Raw genomic sequence first — 24348 nt, 5'->3', positions numbered from 1 at the left:
TTGAGTCTAATTCGGACGGTTGGACCCGAACTTTCCAAAACTGTTCGGTCCAAAATCTGGCTGCACCTTTCGTTCCAGTTTTGAGGTAGTAAACGACCTCGGATCGCGGCGACTCCAAAAGCAAAGTTGTTCGTCTCACAAAAACGAAGAACTTTTATGTTTATGAGGTTTCCATCCGAATAGATCTTAATGCCTATTTTTCTCTATTTTTAACTTCGGTTTCCAGCATCGGAACTTTCGGCCGAACCTCCGGTTGCTCTCTGTTACTCTTCCAGGAATATGCGGAACTTCCGGCTGATCATCCGGAACTTCCGGTGGAGTTTTATTTATAAGCCAAAATTGGTTGTGAACACATGCCCCCCTGTTTTTCGGCAAACTTGTGTGCCGAAAAATAACTTGCACCACTTTTATCTAAATACGATGTCACACTCCATCGGCCATATATGCTAAGGGCAATAAATATATATCGGCCATATATCTTTGCTCAAAGAAACATGAATATTTCATCCAACAAAGTTTGTATAGCCGAAATAATCAACCAACCTGGTCATGAACCTCAAATATTTCAGCCTTTTGGATTAGCAACAAAATTTGCAACTAATCAAATGAATATAAATTCGGCGATACCCTTTCGTGATATAAAGAATTATGATGCATCCATGATTCCCAATAAATCCATGAAGGGTTACCGATCATACCTGCGGATGAACTACATGGCAAAGGCATCAATGGTATGTTTGAAGAATATGGAGGGTGTGCTAACCGAAGATCTTGACGAAGTGACACAAACCTTCGGCTAAATTGCTTGTTAGATTTATTGTTTCCTTTCTTCACTTTTGTTGCTCTCCTTGCAACAACAGCTTGCACATCACTATTGTCCTTATGTTTATCCTTAGGGACCCATGTCATGTTCTTCTTTTTCAGCTCTTCTGCACTAAGCCTTTGCAATTTTCTTTCTTGCCATTGATAAACCGAGTGGGCATCCCGGCTGTGATTTTGCTTGGCATAGCGGCAACTCTTTCTTGATCTTGGGCGCCTTCTTTGTTATTTCAGATTTGGCAGTTTGATCTTTCATCTCCTCGCCTTTAGTAGCCAAGGTCCACGTGACCGGCTCTTTATTATTTGAGATCAAATCTGAAACAACACACTCATGACCATCCTTTTTGATGCGATAAATTTGCTTGGTCACCTCTTTCTTCTCCTTTGAGCTCCGAACCGATTCGTTTCGATTGAAACGGTCTTCTTGGAGTTGCATAACTTGGGTGAGATGATCTGGAATAAGATGGATAATGTGCCCTTGAATCATACTTGTCCCATGATGGATATGAACAAAAATCAACATTGGGAGGTATCCATGACATTGGAATTGGTGGTCCAAAAGGAGGATATGAATTTGATAGATTGAATTTCTCCCTTCGCCAATTCCTGTCTTTAGACTTTTGCCTTTGGGGTGATCTTGATGCTTTTACACTACTTGGCCGATTAGCACTTTTCTCTTCACTCTCCTTCTTATATTTTTCCAACAACTGTGTGAAAGTGACTTTGGATATCTTCCCCTTGTGCTTATTGCGGCCTTTGTCCTTCTTGGTTTTGCATGCATCGATCTATGAATTTTCTTGTTGCCCCCAAGTGCTTGATGTCTTCGGTGTTGCTTCAATGGAATGTTCGCCTTGAAGAATGCCTTTAACATGCTCTTGAACAATTCCTTCACTTGTAGTATGGAACCCATCCTCAGTGTGTACCTGCAAAACTTTAGGTGAATCGGCTTGAAGTAGCCGATGCAATAGCTTTGGGCCATCAAGACCAATCTGAATTGATTGGTCAACTATTTGTGTTTCAACAAACTTCAATCGTCCTTTCTCAATGGCCGATTGTACTATTTTATGAAACATGCTGCAATTCTTAGTAATATGCTCGAACGAATCATGCAACTTGCAATACATCTATCCTTGTACTGATGGCTCGACATGGTGATCAAGAATTCTAATATAATTATTGTTCTGCAATACACGAAAGATATGATCACACATGTTCAAATTGAAGGTACACTTTTTATTCTCTAGCTGATATTTTTGTGATAACGGCTTTCGAACTATGCAACCGAATGGTTCAGATTTGACATCATCCCATCCGGCCATGTGTTGCTTTCTGCACTTTTTTTCGATGGCTTTGAATAAACAATTACAATAGCATCGGTTTTCTAAAAAGACTTCAACATTGGCTTTAAGTTTCTGAAACTAAAATAGTTATAACACACATGTCTCACTTGAGACCAAATGTAAGCCAAGTTTCAACAAGCAAAGCTACCCATGTAGATATAAAATTTAAATAAAGCAATAGGAAAAACTTTGGATGTGATAATTTGTTACTATCGGTCTCTCTAAAAGGAACAATATGTTGACCGATATGTTCTGTAACAATTATATTTCTAGCAAATAAAGTACTTCTCTCGATTGGTCTTTTAAAGCCTATGAAATTTTTGCTAATAGATGCATTAACAATTAAGTTATGACCAAATCGGAAAACAAGTAAATTATTCGTTAGATATACCTTTTTGAAGACGTTGGGAGAGCATGATGGTAGCATGGCATGAACAATAGCTCGCTCCGCTTTCGGATGATTCTCCAACGCCTTGCCTTCTTCCTTTACCGGATCTCGTGCCTCTTCAATTTGATAATCTATGTTAACCGAACATTTTTCGGCTATATTTTGTTCTTTTTGATGATCATCAATTTCTTTGGCACAGAACTCATAGGGCAGCACGTACGCTCCCTTACATCCAGAAAAATCAAACATGGTTGTTTCACTACATTCACCATGCTCTTCATAAGGATGTTTGCCTCTTCTGGACGTGATTGCCCCCCGATGCTTTTAGCTTCTTTCGGCAATGAAGTGTTGCCGAAACTTTAAAATTGTGGAGGGAAAACCCTGACTTTGAACGTGTTACGCTCCTCACTCCTTTTCTTGTAAGCCTCATAAGCTTGTATTGTAGCAGGATCATGTGGCCTTTCTATTAGTTGCCGATGAAGAGCTTCAAACTCATGGAAACTTGATAAAAGTCTTTCCTTCAATTCATCCAGCCCTGCATAAGATTGCCTCACAATGCTTTTTGTATCCTTCGGCAATGATCTGTTGCCGAAACTTTGTAATTGTGAAGGGGACGTACCATACGCTACAATACTAGATGAAGGCACATTAGCTCCTATTGAAGTTCCACTTATTCGGCTATAACCATTGTGATGGTGTGGAGCCGAATAATGAATATCGCTAGTTGCATAGGGTGCCGAGAAATCTGTAACATTAGGTGTATCATATGAAGGTTGAGAGTAACCGGCCAAATAGCTAGTAGTAGCATGACCGATTCCCACATCCATCGGCATAACTGGAGGTGCACCCACATGTTGTGAGTCACTTGCCGATGAATAAAATGATGAAGCACTCCCTTGCATGTTATAAAAATTTCTAACATTCGGTGTTTCATATTGATTAATTGAACTCATCATGGTATTCATCGGCATATGAATTTCTGGGGTTGCCGATGCATGAGAATTCAAATTTACATGTTGCAATTTGCTAGGATAAGTTGAAGCACGGAGATTATTTTGCATCGGCTCTTGCAAATAGTTAAAACTATGGCTAGCCGATACAATACTCATATCGAAGGATCTAGCAACACCAACATAAGAGTAATTTGCATCTACATATGGAGATTGAAAGTTCATGTTACCGTTGTAGATTGCAACCTCTTGATGACGCTCTCCTCGTAGCAAGAAAGGGCTGGAGATCGTTCAAAGCTTCGTCCCCAGCGGAGTCGCCAAAAAGTGTGTTCGCACACGAACACGTCACCGTGTACCCTTGGCGCCGAGCACGATGCGCGGCAACACGTGCCGAGGGAGGCTCGCCAGAAGCGCGATACACAAGACAGTCCGGCGGACGCTTTTGCTGACCCGAAACCCCACTCGCCCGGGAGGGATCCCGTCAGGGCGGTGCGGCGGCTATGGGCTGCCCTAGGTCGGCCTAACCGCCCCTAGGGCCTCGTTGATTCGCTGCCCTCCAACTCGAAGAACGACGAAGAATGAGAAGAAAGATACATGGGAGAGAGATGAAAAAGATAAAGTTGTACATGTGTTTGTTCGATTGGTGTTGTTTCAATCGGCCGGCACCCCTCATGTATATAAAGGGCGGCTGGACTTCCCGTGCAAGAAGGGACTTGGATCCATGTCCAAAACCCTAATTTGAGTCTAATTCGGACGGTTGGACCCGAACTTTCCAAAATCTGGCTGCACCTTCCGTTCCAGTTTTGAAGTAGTAAACGACCTCGGATCGCGGCGACTCCAAAAACAAAGTTGTTCGTCTCACAAAAACGAAGAAATTTTATGTTTAAGAGGTTTCCATCCGAGTAGATCTTAATGCCTATTTTTCTCTGTTTTTAACTTCGGTTCCCAGCACCGGAACTTCTGTCCGAACCTCTGGTTGCTCTCTGTTACTCTTCCAGGAATATGCGGAACTTCTGGCTGATCATCCGGAACTGCTAGTGGAGTTTTATTTGTAAGCCAAAATTGGTTGTGAACACAGGGGCAGGTCTTCGATTGGTGGTATTAACATATTTCTCCGTGATTCCATCCGCCTTCATCTCGTTGTTCTGCCCAATCGCCTTACCTTCATCCACTGTAATCGGCTAATCGAGAAATTCTCAATCCACATCACAGCAAGCAACCAATCCAGGAAGGCACGAAAACAGGAAATTAGGAAGGCATTTTTGTCTATTTCTTCAAATGCCGTCTTTGAAAAATAAGAGGTATGATTCTCGTTATGAGAAGCATAAGACGAAACAAATATTGGAAACAACGCTTCAAAATAAAAAAGGCCCCATTCTGAATTTCGTTCCAGGGCCTCGAATTCCTAAATATAGCCCTGGGCAGCGGCCAGTTCAGAATGATCTTTGCCTGGAATCTAGATTAGTTTGATGATCTTCTCCTTTTTCCCCGGAAATTTTTCCATGTAAATTTAGTTACTTCCGAGAAAAGCGTACAACAAGGCACTTCCTTGTTCATGGTTTCCAGTTATTCATGCTATACTATAGCGAAATTAGAATGCCACATTCGGTGTTGCAAGAACAGCATTGCCTCCAAGAAATCTAGCTGAAAAGGATTCACGTACTGCTGGGATAAGTCGGCAGTAGCATCGGAACTCAGAAGGGTAAAATGACGAGAAAAAAACTTGTGTCATTCTAACACCCTGCCCCATTTAATCAAACCTGTGCCGCAGAAATTGGATTTGAAGTTTTTGTTGCACACAAAGTCAACTATCCACTGCAGTACAAATTTGAACAAGCTATTTTTTTTAAAGGATGAACAAGCTATTTAAAACAGTGAAGTTGCAAAGGTCGGACAGGTGGTAGGATTATTCAGCTTTTTTATCAGGCCCGATGGTTATCGATCGGAGCTGGTAAAAGTGTTTTCTCTGTGTCGAAATCTACTCCAGTTTACATTACAATATGATGTAAAAATTTCATAGCCATCGTCATGTAAAGGAGAAGTTTCTTTGCAGCACCACCATCAAAGATTTAAGAAAAGAAACTAATTAGATGAAAGTCTTTTCTGATTCGGCCAGTGCCCATCCTCCCATCTGGATCTCTAGTCTAGATCTCCATTTAAAATCCAAACACTCGAAGAACACGACGTGCAGCCTTTCAAGAACCAGCGCGTGACGAAGCAAGAGCCCGGCCAGCATCTTCTGCGGCTTGCTGCCCTTGTAATATTCCATGCTGATCTCCCTCAGCCGACGGCGCAAGCACGGGATCGAGAAGCTCCACTTGTCCGGGTCAACTATGGTCTCCTCAGGAACCACATCGCCGCCCAGCATCAGCAGCGAAAGAACCTCCAGGTTTGGGGTCTGCTCCAAGATCACGCGCACCGTGCCGACAGTCGTTCCAGAGCTTGGGATGCAAAGCGTGAGGTATGTCAGGCTGGAGAACAGCGGGAACGCCCCTGCCACAAAGAACCTGCTGTCTAAGCAACAAGGATGCAGATGCAGGTGCTTCGCATGCGAGATCTTCCCGAGAAACCTTGCGAACCTGGCGAACCCCGCCGCCTCGGAGGGGAAGACGCAAAGATCGATTGTCCATGAAGGGATTAACGACTGTGCGCCATGCTGAGGTAGGAGGGACTCCAAGGGCACCGTGCCCCTGTAGCTCAGCTCCGACGCGTCGATGTCGATGGACTTGATGTTTTGGCAGCAGTGGAGGGCGAACCGGCGGAGGCGTTTGTCGCGAACGGTGATCCTTCTCAGCTTGCCGAGGGATTCCAGTGTCAGGTAGGCAAGGCGGGGGCAGCTGGAGATTAGCCGCTGGATACTTCTGCCGGAATCCGGGATGGCCGGCGTCTCGAGGAACGGCATGTCGACGATTGCCGGTAGCTTGAGCCGGCAGTGGGTGACGCACAGCGTCCGTAGGGCGGTGCAGGAGAAGAGCCTTTGTGGGAGGACATTGTCCCACCTAGCTTTCTCCCACTCCATATCGTCGTCATCGGAGCCGCTGTCTGCTGCCTTTTTGCTGTCGATGAGGCGGGGGTTGCAGTACAGGCCGATGCGGAAGCACAGGTAGAGGTGGAGCTCCGGGAGGTTGCTGCCATGAAGCCTACGCCGCGACAAGGCATGGGCTAGCCACTGGTCGACGGGGACCTTGTCGAACCAGTGGTAGTTGTCGAAGGTGAAGCTTAGGCTGCGCAGAGGCGGCCAGAGCACCGGCGGCGGCAGAGCAGCGCAGCGTTGATATCGTCGAGGAGCTTGTCGCTGCAGCTCTTCCTCTCATGGGCCTGGACGTAGTAGGTGTACCAGTCGTTGGCCCTGTCGCCCGGTCCCTCTCCGAACCAGACGTCGTGGACACTGCCGAAGATGTAGCGCCACCGGCGGGCCAGCGCGGCGGTGCCAGCAGCCTTCTTGTTGCGGAGGAAGGAGAGGATTTGGCCCAGCACGTCGTCGGTGAGGCCGCTGATGCGATCTGATCCGCGGCTCGTCGATTCCTTCTCCGGCGACGAATCCATATCGCTTGCTGGCTCCTGAACCAAGCTAATCAAAGACATATGTACTCGAATTTGTGTCAAAGAAACGCTAGTATAGATATTCCGGCGTCCGGCGACCGGCGAACAAACGAAGCTAGTAGTATGTACTGAATGAATCAAGTACCCTGGCTAATCTGGGGATTGAAGGACTTCCTGATCTGAAAATACGGTTATATTTCCATTTTACAGGAGGCGGTGGTGACTGGTGAGGCGGTGCAGTGCATATTTCCATACTGGCGAACCGACTCGAATTCCTCTTCAGCCGTGGGTAGCTGAGAAAAACGGGCAAAAGGGTCAGAACTCAGAAGGGCATCTCATCGATCAACGAAGATGGAGATGCAGCAGACCGGCTGAACGCTCTCCCCGACGAGACGCTCGAGCTCATCCTGTCCCAGCTCGGCTCCGACGAGGCGGTGCGCACCAGCGCCCTATCACGCCGATGGCGCGACGTCTACGCTGCCGTCCCCGTCGTCGACATCGGCGGCCAAGATTGCAGCGGTCGGGATAGGACGACCAGCGAAATCCCTGTCTGCTTCGACCAGCGGGTGACGGGCGCCATCCTCTGCAAGAGCCCGGGGACGCCGATCCGCGCCTTCCGTCTCAACGCGTGCTGGCCGCCAATTAAGAGGCCTGCTCGACCAGTGGATGGTCACCGCCTTGTCCTCCGGCGCAGAGGAGATCGACGTCGCGCTGAGATACTTGTACTCCTCCAGACGCAGACTCTGCCCCTTTGACTCGTCCGAGAATGCCTCGGCAGACTTCGACGAGTACGACAGGAAGAGGTACACCAAGGCGCAGCGCCAGCTCTTCGGTTGCACCACGCTCCGCTGCCTGCGCCTGACAAACGGGACGCTCGATCTGCCACTGTGCATGGCCATGTCGTCGTTGGAGGCGCTATACCTCGCGAGGATCATGGACCCAGGCATGCAGCTGCTTCTGAGCTGCCCCAGGCTTGCTGACCTCACGCTGCAGGAGTGCCCGAGCATCAGGAAAATCGCCGTTACCAGCGTCCACCTGCGAAGCTTTGCCATGATCTGCTGCCACCATGCCACGCGCATCAGGCTGTCCAGCCCGTGCCTGCGGTCGCTGCACTACAAAGGCGGCCTTCCTCGCAAGCCGCTCTTCAAGGTTGCAAACTTCGCAGGAGTCGTCGTGCTGAGGATTGAAATATGTGAAGACCTCTCCGGGAAACAACAAACGGATGTTGCTCCGGTCAGTACGCTCATCGCCCAGTGCACAAACCTGATGCACCTTTACCTTTCCTTGCGCCCATCAATGGCTTCCCACAGCAGCTTGTTCAGAGATGTGATAAGGGGCCTACCACTTAGGCTGCTGGGCCTGGGTTTCCAGGGCTACTTGCTTAAGGACGATGACGTCCGGTCGGTCGCCGACTTGCTTTCTCTCACCGAGAACCTGGAAGTGTTGTCGCTGTTTGCTCTGGGGCCTCCCGAGGTGAGGTCTTACCCGTATTTCTCCCATGCTGAACCAGTCGCCGACACAGATGTCGACTATAGTAGCCTGGTGACTAATTTGGGGGAGCGGAACATCAGGTGCTTGGATCATAAGCTGAGAAAAATTAGCAGTGCAAACTACAGGGGACTTCAACTCGAGAAGATACTTGCAAAATTTCTGCTTTCGAGGGCTGCAGCTTTGGAGGAGTTCTCGGTTGCCTTGACGGCTGGACTATGCCCATGTAGGCATGCAAGGGAGCTAAGATCCTGGCGATCAAATCACCATACCATAGTAGCTGTACATTGAAAGTAAAGTTGTGACTGCATTTACCTAGCAGGAAAAAAAAGTGTTATTTCTTTCAGTAACGCCAGGATATAATAGATATCATTTGCCTGAATTTTTCTCTGTGAAATTTACTTTGTTTCAAGTGCCATGGGAACCCAATTAGCTGGCGCTGTAGCTGGACGCATAAGACGTGATAAGCATAGGCATGCTCCTAAGTTGCAGAAGGCATACACTCTATGATAAAACAAAGCGAATAACACATTATTGATGATATAATTGAAAAGGCATCTGACAAGGTCATTGACATTTTATTTCCTAGACAATAATAATTATACATGAGTTGCAATGGAATTGAAAAAACTATCTATGGATTATTAAACTGGGTTGGAACAGCAAACCACTTTTTTTTATTCAGGATAGCAGTGTATCTAAAGCTCACCAAGTTCCACACATAAAAACCAGAGCAATCTCAAGATGAATAATCTTAAAAAATACTGGCAGTTTAATGATATAGGAACTATCAGTCAAGCAAGTGGTCAAAAATACAGCGTAAAGACATTTACTAATTCTTTCTTTAGCATCAGGTGAAGAACTGAACTGACCAGTTTGCATTACTTGTCCCGCCAACCTGACCACAATGCGGACTATTTTTTATATTTTCTACTCGTAATGCAGAGTTACGTGAGAACACTTGTAAGAGAAGCAACAAACCCTCCAACGCGGCCTGCAGTCTGTAGCATTATCACTTAGAAAACAAGGCTGACACAACGAACCAACATGCCAAGGGAACTAGGCGACTAGGTGATCATAATAATGGCGTGAATACGCGCCAACTTGCCAAGGGAAGCAATGCAATATCGGAAAATAGGAGAAAGGGGGGAAACTGGCATTGAACCATTTCGTCGAACACAACCAGACCTCGCCTTCAGAAACTTGTTTTTGTTGTTGTTGACGAGCCCCCAAACACAGCCGGCGCCGCAGAGAGAAGAGAACCTAGCGTCGCCGGCACAGGAACCGGTGGAGCTGCGCGTGGCCGGCCCGGAAACCGGTAGAGCAGCGCCTTGCAGGGTCTTCGACGAGCGGAGGCATGTCGCGGGCGGCGGGCGGTGGACGCATGGCGTGGGCGCGTTGCCGCGGAAGGAAGGCGGCAGGGGGTGGGTGGGAGCGCGGAGTCCGGAGTGACAAGAGGTGGCCCGATCTTCTGGTTGACCTCGTCGTGGATGGATGATAACTCGCCAGACGCTGACGAATCTCTCGCTGATCCCTTGCTGCCAATCGCTGATCCCTTGCTGCCAATGCAACAATTTTCAACCCTATTTGATATTCGCAACAGCGCACGCTTGCGCACATAGCCGCCGACCATGAAGCGGTTCTGCAATCTACCAATTCCCAATGGAACAATAGATAACACTCAAATCTTCAGTAGCAAAACACCAGATCGCAACAAAGTGGTGAAGATAAATTCCTGATCGAATCAAAGAGGAATAATTTCAGATGAATGCTTGTAGTAGTTCAACGAAAGGTTCTGAATAATCTAAACGTGGTCTAACCCTAATCGTGGGCGCCCCTCAACTTATATAGGAGGGTGGACGTCTAGTAACCTAATTGGACTCGGACTCGAACTTGGTTCAACCCAAACTTGATACAAACTGACCCAAAACATTGGGTTCAGCCCAAATTATGAGCACGCAGGCCCAACTCACACTTAGGCAAAGAAACCATGTCGTAGGCAACCCTATGTGTGTCACATGCTCCTCGACGTGCGCTGATGCCTTAGACATGTTTGACGTGTCGTAGGACTTATTCTAGCATCAGCCACGACAACTTCTATTGCTGGTTGATTTCCTTCTCTTCATGTGGTGCGCCGGCCTCCCTCTCCTTCCTCGCGCTCTTCTTGATATTGGAAATCAACGGGACTGGATCTTGCTGCAACTCTCCTCCTCCACGTGCAAGGCTTGAAACATCTTCAAATCTGATCATACATAAATGCATAGACTTAAATAGTGTAAAGCTCTCATCAGTTAAAACATCAGATTCAATTAAGAGTGAGTTCACCTATTGTTCAAGTAGCTTCGCACGTGCTCTTGTTATTGGCCCAAGTCTAACTTCATTGGGCTTGTCTTGTGCAGCAACATCATCAATTGGAGTTGATGATAAAGAACTAGGGATGTCCTCATCACGGAGGGAGGGAGATGCTCACTGTGGAGGAGAGGAGCAAGGGCGTCGCCACGGCCTGAGTAGATGGCCGACGGGACGGCGGGAGTGCGAGAGCGTTGCCCCCCATTGGCCATTGCTCAGGCCAGGGACACGGGAGTGCAAAAATGTACTGTACTAAAAGTGTTTCTTTACTACTATTTAATTTGCAGTTTGGTACGTACGTACGTTGGTCCGTCATCCCCCTCCCTCGCACGAACGAGTCCTGCACAAGCGATAGCCTTCGTGGGCTTACCCAGTAAAAAATGATCGCGGGCTTCCCTCCTACCGATTCCCTTCGTGGGCTCCTTAAATTAAAACGTCAATTACATGCCGCCATAATCTCTTGATCCCGAATTACCTCCACCTTCCAAACCTGACTTCCAAACCTCCACCGCCATTCGTTCCACCCGCGCGCCTCTCCTTCCTCACCGTCACCGCCCGCCGCCGGGGCACGACCCGCCTCGCCCTCTCCCCCTCGCGCCGATTTGGATCGAGCCAACGAGCTTCTCCCCCCCTTCCCGGCCGCGGGGGCATCGCCGCGATCTCCTGCTGACGCTGGTCGTGGCGGCGTTCCTCCTCATCCATGCCCCACGTCAGCAGCCCGACACTGGGTAAGTGTTGCGCCTTGCCTTCTCTGATCGGGGGCTCGAGTTCTCAAATATGTGCTTTCACAATTTTAGTAGAACTGTAGAGTGATTGTGTACAACTTTATTAGGTTTGTGCCTTATGCTTTCTGTTAGGATTTCACTCATCTTTTTGTTCACCTAAGTTCAGTGCAAAAGAACCAGAGCATCATTGTTTCGAGGAGAGAATGATTGATGTGTCGGCTTTTGCAGTACAACACTGATTAGTACTTTATCTTCTCAATTAGTTCTTTCTCTAGTTGCAGGCTTTGATATCAAGGTGCTTCTCAAAGAAGGAGCAAGCTGTTAGGTTTTGATGTCAACGTGCTTCTCAAAGAAGAAGGAGCAGGTGGTTAAAGTCTTTGGAAGTCTACTACTCTATCTTGCTGATTCATGATTTGGTTGGAGTATAGGATTAATTAATTTCACTACAAAATGCTTATCTCCTGGATCACGTGCTATTGAGACATATATTTTGTTTGGTCAATAGTCAGCAGTTTTTTTTACTGCAACTCTCTATATTTCATTTGTTTACTGCGGTGGCAATTTTTAGTAGGTGTGTAATGATTTGGCTTTTTTAACTGACTTCATTAAGTGCTTCACTACGAAGGAGTTTTAATATATATCTGTTTCTAGCTATGTCAATTGCAATGGGAAAAATATTGATAAGATCAAGGAGTTCAAAATTGGGCATATATGCTTCATAGTCCTCTTTTTAATATTAAGTTTTCTTGCATCATAGTACATGGAAAGCTTTAGAAGAAGAGAGGAAGCTTTATGGAAGAAAGTTTACTTATTTGGAAGCACTGAATGTAAGTATGCCTACTTGTACGTTTAAGCCATCCTAATTCCAGCCATACTTCTCTGGATCCTGCTGGAGGTATGTATTTTTTTTTGTTCAGAATCAAGAAGAGGTAAGCTCAACTTCTTCTTCAAATATCCTGATTGTGTTCTCAGTTTCTAACTGTTTTGTTCTGACAGATTGTGTTGTTTTATCAAGTAATTTCTGTTCACGTCTTACTGTTGCACAAAAGAATTTCCCTATTCTTACATTCTGTGCAAACAATTAGTGTGATGATGAACTTGTCACGTACCTGTTGTGTGTATAAATTAGGGGAAAATATCATATCAGACATGCACATTTGTGATATTTTTGTCCAAATCTATGTGAATACCATTCAATAGTATGTAGTGTTTAAAAGAAAACATATCACTCGGTTTTGAATCTCCAATTTACCGTATCGGAAAAGAAACAGGCTTGTACTTCAATTCCTTTTTTACCTTGGAATTTAAGGGTTGGAGACAAATGCCAGGTGGCTGCATCCGATATAGATGCCAGCTTTGCCGAATTCAGTCTCTCTCTCTCTCCTAAAATCTAGGCAAACTCAGAAGCAAGCATTCTGGAGTATCTGTACTGGCAAGATCTCTTTTCACCTCACTCAGTTCAAAATCGAAAGCAAGAAGCTTTGTCTCGGTACTTTCAGAAGCAAAAGGTCAAGGTGTATGTACTTTCTTAGTTTGCTCCTTTGCCTCCACGATATTTGGAAACCATCTGATGTAATGTTCTTGCTTCCTGATAATGTTCACTTTGTTGCTATTTAGAGATGATGCGTCTGTAGTTCATCATTTGTTCTCTGAATATCTGGAAACCATCTGTGGTAATGTTCCTGCTTCCTGGTACTTTTGTTTCATTAGAACACTGCAGATGGAGTTTGACATTTTAATTTAGATGATTTGATGTATGTGCATATCTAAGTTTAGTTACAGTGTTCTCTATCTGTGACGAGTAGGTTTTGTGTTCCGTATCAACGCACAGGCAACTTACTATTTTTGGTAATCTAAGAGTTGGGTTCCCAAGTTTTCAGGCCATCTTACTTGATATTCTGTTAACACTTTTCTTTCCTACCACAATAGCCATTAAACAGCGTGTTTCTTTTGATTTAACTACATTAAAGCCCTTTTGATTGACATCGCAGAATTCCTAAAACACATGTTTAGAAAGAATGTCATCATGTATTTGATACTACGGTACTTTTTTTTATCGGGTGTATCCTACAGTACTACTGTAGTGATGAAAGAGGAGCCAGTTAAGAGTATAATTATCAATTGTTGTGAACAGAAATAATTTGTGAAGTCCGTTGCAACGCACGCTCCTGCAACGCTGCTCCCTGTGCTGACTTGCAGATAAAGCCATGGCGAAGCTAACTCACCTGTCGCTTGGCGCTTGCTCTCCCGCCGTCCCATCGGCCATCTACTCAGGCCACGTGCTCCTCTGACTGAGCCGGCTCCGCCGCGCGCTGCCGTGAGGACCTCCGTCCCCAACCTCCATACCTCCGCAGTCCGCGCTCCTATCGCCACCGCCGGCAACGCGCCTGCGCCGCCCTTCGGAGACCCGGCGACCACGCGCTGCTCTGTCGGTTCCTGGGCTGGCGACGTGTGGTGGTTCTTTGTTGCTCCACAGCCGTGTGCGCTCGCCGACAACAAATGTTGTGGATATGAGGTCTGATACATGTTCGACGAAATGGTTCAACGCCTCGTCCTCCCCTTTCTCATATTTTCCGATATTAAATTGCTTGCAGAAAGCCATGAGATTGATACAGCGTTGCCGGTTTTTATATCAGTTCCCCCCCTGAACCGGCAACTGCCAATAACACCAACGGGGCATGGCAGCTGGATCTTAGCATGGATGATCATTTTGTAAGTTGGCAGTTTGGCATACATTTGACATATTTGTTGAGCTAGCTTGATTGCTCAAGGCAAGGGACTTTTGTCTGTACTTTGCCATCTCTACCTGCAAGGTTTTCAATCCTGAAATGTCGAGAATGTAAGTATCTTAGAGCACTCTTATAGTCTTATGAATGCTTAGTCCCCATGACATGCTGTTTTTTCTTCCAAGTGAGAATCCTAAAGGCTACATGGGCCATTGGAAGGTTTGACGGTTCTCTTAATCGTGTTCTCACAGAGGTCTGCTTTATTTTAAAAAAATCATTCAAAATAGATCACACCGTGTTAATGTGGCTGGGCAAAAGAGCTCAAACTGGTCGATACAGATCTGGGTATGATGCTAAACGTGTCAGTATTGCTAAATAAATTAGATGTCTCTAGACTTCCACTTACTGGATGGATAGTTTGACGGTTGACATAGCACTAAGTTTTCCTTCCTCAGTGGCCTTACTGTCATGTATTAATGATTTTAATCTATTTCATTTGCCTTCAAGGATGCATGATTTTTTATTTGAAGTGTAAATGCTTCATTGTCCTACAACTACCTTATGCCTTCTGACACTGGTTCCTTTTGGTTTGCAGAATGATGGTTTCTGTTTACTTCAAGATGTACCTTCGGTACCATTCAGTTCTGCATATCTGAGCAGCTTTGACTTGTGGTACTCTATCTGTCATTGCTGAGATAGCTCTCTATTTGTTCTGTTTCGAACATTCATTTCTATGTCTAAAACCAATTTCAGTCTTCATATAGGACTGAGTGTTCACCATGGTTTTGGTTATTGACTGGACATTCTTTACCAAGGAGGGAAGGTATCCGCGGCTACCAAAAAAATATCGGACAGTTACTGGACGAAATTTCAAACCAAATATGCGCGCGTATGTTTTAGGAATATTGAATCCAAAACCTTAAAATAATTTGAAGTTATGGCAATCACTCGATAACAGCTCAGTAACACAGTGTACCGTGAAATCTTTGAAGAATATCAAAAATAGAAAAAAAACTGAAATAATTACTGGGCGGGAACTAAAATTAGTCCATGATAACTAACACCATAGTGTTCACGCCTTCCTTTTTTTGCAAAACTGTTGCAGTGAGTTATTTATTGCCAAAGATGGTTGGAGACTCCAACAAGGAGACTACACATATACAAAATACTGAAAACCAGAGCAGTGTAGAGATTGGAGGTAGGGATTAGAGTAGCCGAAAAAAACACCTTCCTTTATGTTGTTCAATTAAGTAACATGTCACAGGTAGTTTGGTTACAGCATTTCATTTCTGGTGTATCTTGATGCCAATAACTCAATTATGTCAATTGACTGTGTATGCCATATTCACCAGATCATGTTTTCATAACTGAATGCCTTACGATTAAATAGCTTGACTAGCTTCTATCTGCCGGTATCCTATCCCAATACTGTCGTTTTTCAAGCTTAATCATTAGGTTGTTCTGGTTTTTGTGCATGGAACTTAATGGGTCGTAGATCATATGTTGTCAACCTTATAAGTTCTTTGCTGTTCCAACTCAGCTTGATAATGCCTAGATAACTGTGTTAGTTCCATTGCAACTCATGTAGAATTACTGTTGTCTGGGAAGAAAATGTTGATAACCTTGTCAGATGCATTTTTCATTATATTCATCTGTGTATCATATCCCAAAGTTAAAAAAGAGTAATTCAACAGAGAAATATTTAAGAAAATGATATGTATCATATCCCAAAGTTAAAAAAGAACAACACTAATTTTCCTTCTACTCTGGGACTCACAACTTTTGCGACCATTTGTGTACAGCTACTCTTGTATGGCGATTTGCTCGCCAGGATCTTAGCTCCCTTGCATGCTTACGTCGGGTTAGTCCATTGGCTAAGGTAACCGAGAATTCCTCCAAAGCTCCGGCCCTCGAAAGCAGAAACTTTGCAAGAATCTTCTCAAGTGGCAGTGCTCTGTACTTTCCAATGTTGATTCTTCTCAGCTTATTATCCAAGCACCTGATGTGCATCCCCAACAAACTATCAGGCACCTGCCTATCATGGTCATCACCCTCACCGATGATGCCGTTCTCTGACTTGGTGTCTGATTCGCTATCGGAATACGAGGATTGCCACTTCTTTGGGGCCCCTAGAGGAAACAATGATAAGAATTCCAGGTTCTGGATGTCACAAAGCAAGGCAACAACAGACTCGATGTCCTGGTCGTTGATCAACAAGCTCCGGAGACCAAACCGCCTAAGTGGTAATCCACTTACCGCATCTGTGAGCCAGCTGCTGCAGTAAGCCATTGATGGGCGCAATGAAAGGTGAAGGTATGTCAGGTTTGTGCACCGGGTGATGAGCCTAGTGACCGAAGCGACATCCGTTTGTTCCTTTGTGGAGATGTCTTCGCAGATTTCAATCGCCAGCGCCATGACTGCTGGGTAGTTTGCGACCTTGAAGAGCGACTTGCGAGGAAGGCCGCCTTTGTAGCGCAGGGACTGCAGGCACGGGCTGCGCAGCCCGATGCGCGTGGCATGGTGGCAGCAGATCATGGTGAAGCTCCGCAGGTGGACGCTGGCCACCGTGATCTTCCCGACGCTCGGGCACTCCTGCAGCGTCAGGTCAGCGAGCTGCGGGCAGTTCGAGAGCAGCTGCTGCAGCTGCTTGTCCGGGTCCATGATCCTCGCGAGGCAGAGCGTCTCCAGCGACGAGAGGGCCACGCTCAGCGGCAGCTCGAGTGTCCAGTTCTTCAGCCGCAGGCGGCGAAGGGTGCGGCAGCCGAAGATACACCGATGCGTCTTGGTGAACCTATTGAGGTCGTATGTCTGGAAGTCGGCCGAGGCCTCCTTGGACGGGCCGAAGGGGCAGAGCCTGCGCTTGGAGTAGTGCCAGTACCTGAGCTTGACGTCGATCTCCTCGGCGCCGGAGGAAACAACGGTGCCGATCCACTGGTCGAGCAGGGCGTCCGGCGGGCTGAACACGTCGAGACGGAAGGCGCGGACCGGCGTCCCGGGGCTCTTGCAGAGGATCGCCCCTGTCACCTGCTGGTCGAAGCAGACCTTGAGGTCATCATACGACAGATGCGTCCTGCCTACCTTGGTGTCGACGAGATCGACGACGGGGACGGCGGCGTAGACGTCGCGCCACCGCCTGGAGAGCGCGCTGGTGCGCACGGCCTCGGCCGACGGGAGGCTGGAGAGGATCCGCTCCAGCACCTTGTCCGGGAGACCGCTCAGCCGGTCTCCGTGTCTGCGCTTCATCTTCTTCGATGAGACAGATGAGATGAGATGCCTGCGTGGGCTCGTGCCGGATATTTTGGGCTGCTGCAGGATATATCACTTTTTATCCCTCGTGATTAGCTGGGGCTAAGGCTAAAGAGCCGGCTGACTGGATCAATAATACTCCGTATCAAATAATATGGCTTCACGCAAGAAGAAGAGATCGTCTTCGTCCGGGGAGAAGCGCCGGGATCGCATCAGCGGGCTCACCGATGACGTGCTGGGCCACGTCCTCTCCTTCCTCCCAAACAAGGAGGCCGGCCGCGCCGCCGCTCTGGCCCGGCGGTGGCGCCACGTCTTCGGCAGCGTCCACACCATCTCCTTGTCGGAGGCAGAGCGCGAGAGGGCCTGGGACTGGGACACGTTCTACTTCGAGTCCGAGGAGAGGAAGAGCTGCAGCTACGATCTCCTCGACGGCGTCAACACTGCTCTCCTCTGCCGCGTCCGGTGCGCGGCCGACGGCCTCCCGGGGCCGCTGCGCACCTTACGCATCGCCTTTGACGACTACCACCTGTGGGACGAGGACGCCGTCGACCAGTGGCTCGCCTACGCGCTCCGGCATAGGCGTGGCGGCGGCGGCATGCCGGAGCTCCACCTCGACTTGTGCTTCTTGATCGACCCGGTCTGCACAGCAGCAGCACGCAGCCGCACATACAAAGGCACATATGTCCTTCCACGAAGGCTGTTCTCGTGCACCTCCCTACGGACATTGTGTCTCACACATTGCCAGTTAGAACTACCGGCGATCATCGACATGCCGTTCCTCGAGACATTGCGCCTGACGAACCTCCTTGATGCCGAGACAAGCATCCAGCGGCTCATCTCCAGCTGCCCTCGCCTCGTCGACCTGACGCTGGAAGCCCTCAACGAGCTGGAAAGGCTCACCATTCTCGACAAGCGCCTCCACCGGTTCATGCTCCGCTGCTGCCACAACATGAAGTCCGTCGACATCGACGCGTCCGAGCTGAGATCCTTCAGCTACAGGGGCACGATGCCCGCGGAATCGCTTCTATGTCTGCACGGCTCATTGTTAGTCCCTTCATGGACCATTGATCTCTGCAAAGCCCCTCCCAAGTCCGGGGAGGCAGGGTTCGCCGGTTTCGCAAGGTTTCTCGAGAAGATCTCCGACGTGAAGCACCTGCATCTGCACCGTGGAAGCATAGCCAACAGATTCTACGCGTCGGGAGGGTTTCCATTGTTCTCCAGCCTGACGCGGCTCACGCTCCAAGGGTGCATCCAGAGCTGCGAAACCGTCATGGCGGTTCGCATTGTCTTGGAGCAGACCCCAAACCTGGAGTCTCTCTCGCTGCTGATGGAGGAGCAACTTCATGGTCCGGCTGGGCTCATAGTTCCTGACGACAGGCCAAGCTTCTCGGAGGTCCCGTGCTTGCAGCGTCAGGTGATGGAGATCGGCATGGAGGGTTACGAGGGGAGCAAGGCGCAGAAGATGCTGGCCAAGCTCCTGCTTCGCAACGCGCTGGTTCTTCAAAGGCTGCACGTCGTGTTCGTGGAGGGGATGAAGCGTAAACGGAGGTCTAGGCTGGAGACCAAGCTGGGAGAATGGGCAGCTGCCAATTCAGAAAAGATTTTCCGGTAGTTTGTGAATTTCGACCTTCTATGAAGCAATTGCAGCTGCAGCAAATAAAACTGAACTAGATACCTTCAAAACCGTAGGGAATCAAATCGGTTAAATTTGATGCAGGTAAGCTCGATGGAATACTTACGGCATGTTATGCATGCAGATGAAGTGCAGCATGCGTGCCTAGACTACCAGAAAACATTTACTCCTACTTCTTATTTTTTTAGCATGACTCAACATCACGTATACGTTCAGCATTTCGTTGAGCATTATCTTGACTTGGTCATTTTTTTTTTTGAGAATTCTTGACTTGGTCATTGTTCGCTTCTTCTTGAAATCTCAAGAAATACCGCCCGTCTTGCGGCCCACTAGTCCTAGTTTCGGGAAAGCCCAGCCAAACCACGAAACCTTTTCCCCTCTTCTCTCTCTATATGGGCCGTACTGTGGCCGTCTCTCGCTCGGCTACATTACACACTCGGCGGCACCCCTAAAAAAAAAAACACACACACTCGGCGGCATCAACGGCATCGCTGCTGGAGCAGAGGCGACACGAGACCGCGAGCGGCGCCACCATGATTCCCCCACGGCATCCGCCTTTTACCCGTCGCCGCTGGAGTCCTCCTCCTCGCCGGATTCTACCCCGGAGATCCTTGCGGCGTCCCCAGACTCCGCCAACTCGAGCTTGCTGATAGGTAACCTTTCGATTTCCATTTCCCCCTCCCCTTCACCCCTTTTGGAAGCTGTGAAGACGAGATCCCGGCGTGCAGTATACTGCTGCTGGCCGGCGGCCACCCTCTGCCGTGTGCTTCTGCGCCGTCCCTCACGGACCCTGGCTGCTGCCTCCGCGCTCCGGCAGCCCGCCGCCGTGGTGCGCCAGAGGAGGCTCCGCTCGGTGGTTATTGTGCCGCAGCCTATCCTCATTGTGATGTGCTGCCGATTTGCTCTCCTCCCGGCTTCACTGCCCCTGAGGAGGAACGGCATGTTGGGCGCTCCAAGGCTCAGCGCCGAGGTCTGCGGCTTTCCCCCTTCGAAGGATTCGACCCAGACGCCACGCCGAACTTCCTAGCCGACCCAGCCAGCAGCCGAGGCCAGTTGCACACTTGCACAGAGCCAGCGACCGGCCTATGCGATGCGAGCCAGTGCCCACACCCGCTGCTGGGGAATGTGCGCCCACCGCGCGAGACAGGGCAGCAGGCGGCGGTAGCGCCACAGCCGCCAGCGCCAGCCTCAGCACATGCTCCCACGATCCCATCCCACAAACGGTAGGTTGTAGTCATTGTGGGTCAAACTGCAAACTGTTCATTCTAGTCTATACAGGGGATGATGGTGTGGGGTGCTACAGCTAGTAGAGCCTACCGAGAGCTGAAAACCAGCGGCGACACTACGAGCTAGAGCTGAAAACCAGCGGTATCTAACTCCATTGGAACGTGGTACAAACACGCCCGCACCAGCCAGAGGAACATTGGACTTGTTTATAATTAAACGGTACGGTACATGCAGACATTGTGGCTCAAAATGCAAACTACTCATTCTAGTCTGGAGTACTATATAGGGGATGGTGTGCTAGCTACAGCCTGCCGAGAGCTGAAAACCAAATACTCCATTGACCCCATTGACCACCATGGCCACTGCGCCCTTGCAATCCCGTTTCCAGCTGCTGCCAATAATCCTACTCCTCCTTGCCTTGGCAACCAATCACTTGGTCCTTGCCGCCGAGGAGCTGCAGCCGAAGATCGCACGTCCGGGTTGCCGGGACAAGTGCGGCAACATCAGCATCCCCTTCCCGTTCGGCATCGGGCCCAATCGCTGCTTCTGCGAGAAGGGCTTCGAGGTCTTGTGCGACGACTCCGCCAGCCCTCCTCGGGCCTTCCTTGCTGACAACAGAACAAACCAGTATGTGAGCCAGGGCTCCGCCTCGGTCACGGACGCCGGCGCCACTTCGCATGAGGACAACTCGACAGCCTTGCCGCTGGAGCTCGTCAGCATATCAGTCAACACGGGCGAGGCACGGGCATACGGTGCGGTCTCATACGATTGCAGCACAAGTTTTCGCAACTTGTCGTTCAAGCATCAGAATACTTCATTCAGCAACACGCCGTTCGCGGTGTCGGCGACGCGTAATGTTCTCATCGGCATTGGTATACACCATACCGACAAGCATCCGTGTTGGGCCTATGACCAGGGAACGGTTCGATTCCTCGTGCACTGCATACCCCCCATACTATGGATATGTGGCAGCAAACGGGTCTTGCAATGGGCGAGGCTGCTGTGAGGGAACTCTCCCCCTGGAAATCATCCCTATCAAATATGTGGAAGTGTCGCTCAGGAGCAAGACCAACCATTTGTCGGAGACCAACCTGTGCTCCTATGGCATGGTGGTGGAGAAGTACATCTTCTCTGTCCCGGACATGAATGGCGACAAGGTGCTAGTCAAAAGACACCCCCGGGGCGTGCCCTTCGTGCTCGAGTTTGCCATCGGGAACGCTTCGTGTCCAGCGGAAGGCCAGCGGCCTCCTGCTGACTACGCTTGCGTCAGCGCCTACAGCTCTTGCGCCAACGCAACCAGCGGCGAAGGCTACGTCTGCAAGTGCTGGGACAACTACGACGGCAACCCTTACATCACTGATGGATGCCAAGGTATGCACAAATGCCGTTTTAGTTTACGCACAATTGTCAACTCTACTCTCTAGCTAGCTAGCTAGCTCGGGTTTTTATGCCAGCTTTTCTCAAGGAATTAAGAAGCTTTTGTACCCCTGTGTTCAAACTTACTCTTTTTTTTCAGACATAGATGAGTGCAAGAGTCCCGAATTGTATTACTGCTCGAGTAATGGGGTCTGCAAGAACAGGCCTGGAGGATACGACTGCCCATGCAAGCGCGGAATGAGAGGCGACGGCAAAGCAGATACCTGCAAAGAGATATTCCCCTTAGTTGCTAGGGTGATTGTGGGTGAGTATGAAATGATTAGTTAGTTAAATTCATGTTTCTTGTTACCTATTTGCATCCAAATTTAGATTTATTAAGGGAAACAAAACATAAAAACATTAACAAGCTAAAAATCGGTATGTGTATTATCATCTGCTCTTACTAGTAACCATGCGTGCGATAACATGTGTAAACAGAGGAGAATGGCTTAATAGGTGGTTAACTGTGTGTCATTAGTTATGCCAATTGGGGGAAACAGATCCATAAAAACGTTAACAAACTAAAAATCGGTAGTTCTTACCCACTGTTTCCTTTTGTGTAGTTTGGTCTAGTGCAACTGCCACCACGCAATTTAATAGTCTGCCTGCACCTCAAAGCATTATTTAGTATCTCACCCGAATCATTCATCTTGACTTATTTCTTCAAGGAGGAACTTCATTTCCAAAGATGTCCTCAGTATTGCTAATCAAATTCATCACCATGGAAATATATCACGTATAAAAAAAAACAGGAGGGGGCATAATCACTGTTCACTTTTTAAAAGGAATTTGCTTAGTCTGTTGTATCACATCCGACCTAATTTTTTTGACACATACATAAACTTATTAAGATTATGATTTATATTCGATGTGATGTGGTTGTCCTCCGCACAGTTATTTGGGAGTTTTAGTCCCTTGGCAATCTTGATTGTAAACATACTATCAGAACAGTTATTTACTATCTTATGCTACTAAATTAGTTGACGTAAAGTTTGTGATATGAAATAAGTTTATTTCTTGTCCAAGCAGGTGCGGTGGGTTCTGTTGGTTTCACCATTGTGACATTCCTTATTATTCTTTTGAAAGAGAGAAGGAAGATGAAAGAGTTCTACAAAAAGAACGGCGGGCCCATATTAGAGAAGGCAAAACTTATAAAACTTTTCAAAAAGAAGGAGCTCAAGCAAATCTTGAAGGGTAGCAATATAATTGGAAAAGGTTTTTTTGGTGAAGTTTACAAGGGCCTTCTTGACAACAAAATGGTCGCAATAAAGAAGCCGATAAATGCTGGTGTGCTAGAGAATGAGCAATTTGCAAATGAAGTCATCATCCAATCTCAAGTTAGCCACAAGAACATTGTTAGGCTCTTAGGTTGTTGTCTAGAAGTTGATACCCCGATGCTAGTGTATGAGTTCATCTCCAAGGGTAGCCTACATGATATTCTTCATGACAACAACAGCAACAACTAGGTGGATCTCAGCTTGGATTTACGTCTAAGTATTGCTGCACAGTCAGCAGATGGTCTAGCTTATATGCATTCAAAAACCAATACCCAAATTCTACATGGTGATGTTAAACCTGCAAATATCCTCTTGGATGATAACTTTGCACCAAAGATCGCAGACTTTGGGTTATCAAGGTTGATCGTGAGAGATACAAAGCACACTGAATTTGTCATCGGTGATATGAACTATATGGATCCGATATATCAGAAGGAAGGCCTGCTAACTGAAAAAAGTGATGTCTACAGTTTTGGAGTTGTGATCTTGGAACTTATTAGTCGGAGAAAGGCTATTCATAGGGACACTAATAACTTAGTAAACAGTTTCCGTGAAGTTCATGAGAAAGAGAGGAAACCAACTGAGTTGTTTGACAAAGATATTGCAGTAACAGAAGATTTGGAGGTTCTTAATAGTCTCACAGAGATGGCTATGGAATGCCTTAGCCTTGAAGTGGATCAAAGACCAACAATGACAGAGGTAGCGGAGCGCCTCTTCATGATGAGCCGATCACGTAAGTAGTAACTGGCATGTCACTTTTGGTCAAAAATAAAAAACTGGCATGTCACTTGTTGGAGCAAAATCCTGCAAACTGGAGCAGCGCGGTCTTCCTTGGTTCCAAGAAAATTTGCGCCGTATTGTGAAAAACATTCTGTTTCCGTGTTTGATAAGTCGCCAAATGTTCGTATTAGTTACCAAAATTCGTCTCTTATTATTGGTACTAGAATCCATTTGTTCTTGGAGAATAATTTTATGACTATCTTGTTTCGTTGGGTTGGTCCTGGAGAATTGTTAACTTCGTTATCTGAACCATGTGGCCGGCCATGTCATTGACATGGTTCGGTTCGTAGTTGCTGCTGCCTTGTTGATGTCTTTTATCAGATCGAGATGCATTGCTTAGCCAACGGTAATAAACTTGTACAGATTATGATGAGAATGTGTATTGTTGTCCTAAGCTGATGCTTTGTACTGTAACAAACTAGTTCACTCGTGGGGAAAATG

The 24348-nt window shown here is 47.6% G+C and overlaps 3 protein-coding genes, 2 long non-coding RNA genes and 1 pseudogene across 10 annotated transcripts; 3 read left to right on the top strand and 3 right to left on the bottom strand.

Moving 5' to 3' along the window:
* Positions 1 to 5583: 5583 nt before the first annotated feature.
* Positions 5584 to 7043, bottom strand: LOC104581457 (F-box/LRR-repeat protein At4g14103). Its single transcript, XM_010229028.1, has 2 exons — positions 6745 to 7043; positions 5584 to 6637 (listed from the first exon to the last, which is right to left on the bottom strand). The coding sequence occupies exons 1-2, from the start codon at positions 7041 to 7043 to the stop codon at positions 5584 to 5586; spliced, it is 1353 nt and encodes a 450-aa protein (XP_010227330.1).
* Positions 7044 to 10269: 3226 nt separating this feature from the next.
* On the bottom strand, positions 10270 to 13944 carry LOC112269288. Its single transcript, XR_002960947.1, has 2 exons — positions 13828 to 13944; positions 10270 to 10770 (listed from the first exon to the last, which is right to left on the bottom strand). It is a non-coding gene; the product is annotated as an uncharacterized LOC112269288 (long non-coding RNA).
* On the top strand, positions 13087 to 16445 carry LOC112269287. Of its 6 annotated transcripts, XR_002960943.1 has the most exons (4): positions 13087 to 14117; positions 14197 to 15151; positions 15434 to 15526; positions 16131 to 16445. It is a non-coding gene; the product is annotated as an uncharacterized LOC112269287 (long non-coding RNA). The 6 variants fall into 6 exon arrangements; XR_002960944.1 differs by lacking the exon at positions 15434 to 15526; XR_002960942.1 differs by having other exon boundaries at positions 14197 to 15526.
* A 135-nt stretch (positions 16446 to 16580) lies between these two features.
* LOC100825669 (F-box/FBD/LRR-repeat protein At1g16930) lies at positions 16581 to 17602 on the bottom strand. The gene is made up of 2 exons (XM_024456096.1): positions 16681 to 17602; positions 16581 to 16589 (listed from the first exon to the last, which is right to left on the bottom strand). The coding sequence occupies exons 1-2, from the start codon at positions 17569 to 17571 to the stop codon at positions 16581 to 16583; spliced, it is 900 nt and encodes a 299-aa protein (XP_024311864.1). The 5' UTR covers positions 17572 to 17602.
* A 102-nt stretch (positions 17603 to 17704) lies between these two features.
* Positions 17705 to 20544, top strand: LOC104581456 (F-box/LRR-repeat protein At4g14103). The gene has a single exon (XM_010229027.3). The coding sequence runs from the start codon at positions 17729 to 17731 to the stop codon at positions 19184 to 19186; it is 1458 nt and encodes a 485-aa protein (XP_010227329.1). The 5' UTR covers positions 17705 to 17728; the 3' UTR covers positions 19187 to 20544.
* LOC100825056 lies at positions 19676 to 24301 on the top strand (annotated as a pseudogene).
* The last annotated feature ends 47 nt before the right edge of the window (positions 24302 to 24348 follow it).

Source organism: Brachypodium distachyon, chromosome 5 (assembly GCF_000005505.3).
Source record: "Brachypodium distachyon strain Bd21 chromosome 5, Brachypodium_distachyon_v3.0, whole genome shotgun sequence".
NCBI lineage: Eukaryota > Viridiplantae > Streptophyta > Magnoliopsida > Poales > Poaceae > Brachypodium > Brachypodium distachyon.
This window is presented reverse-complemented; position numbering and strand designations above follow the sequence as displayed.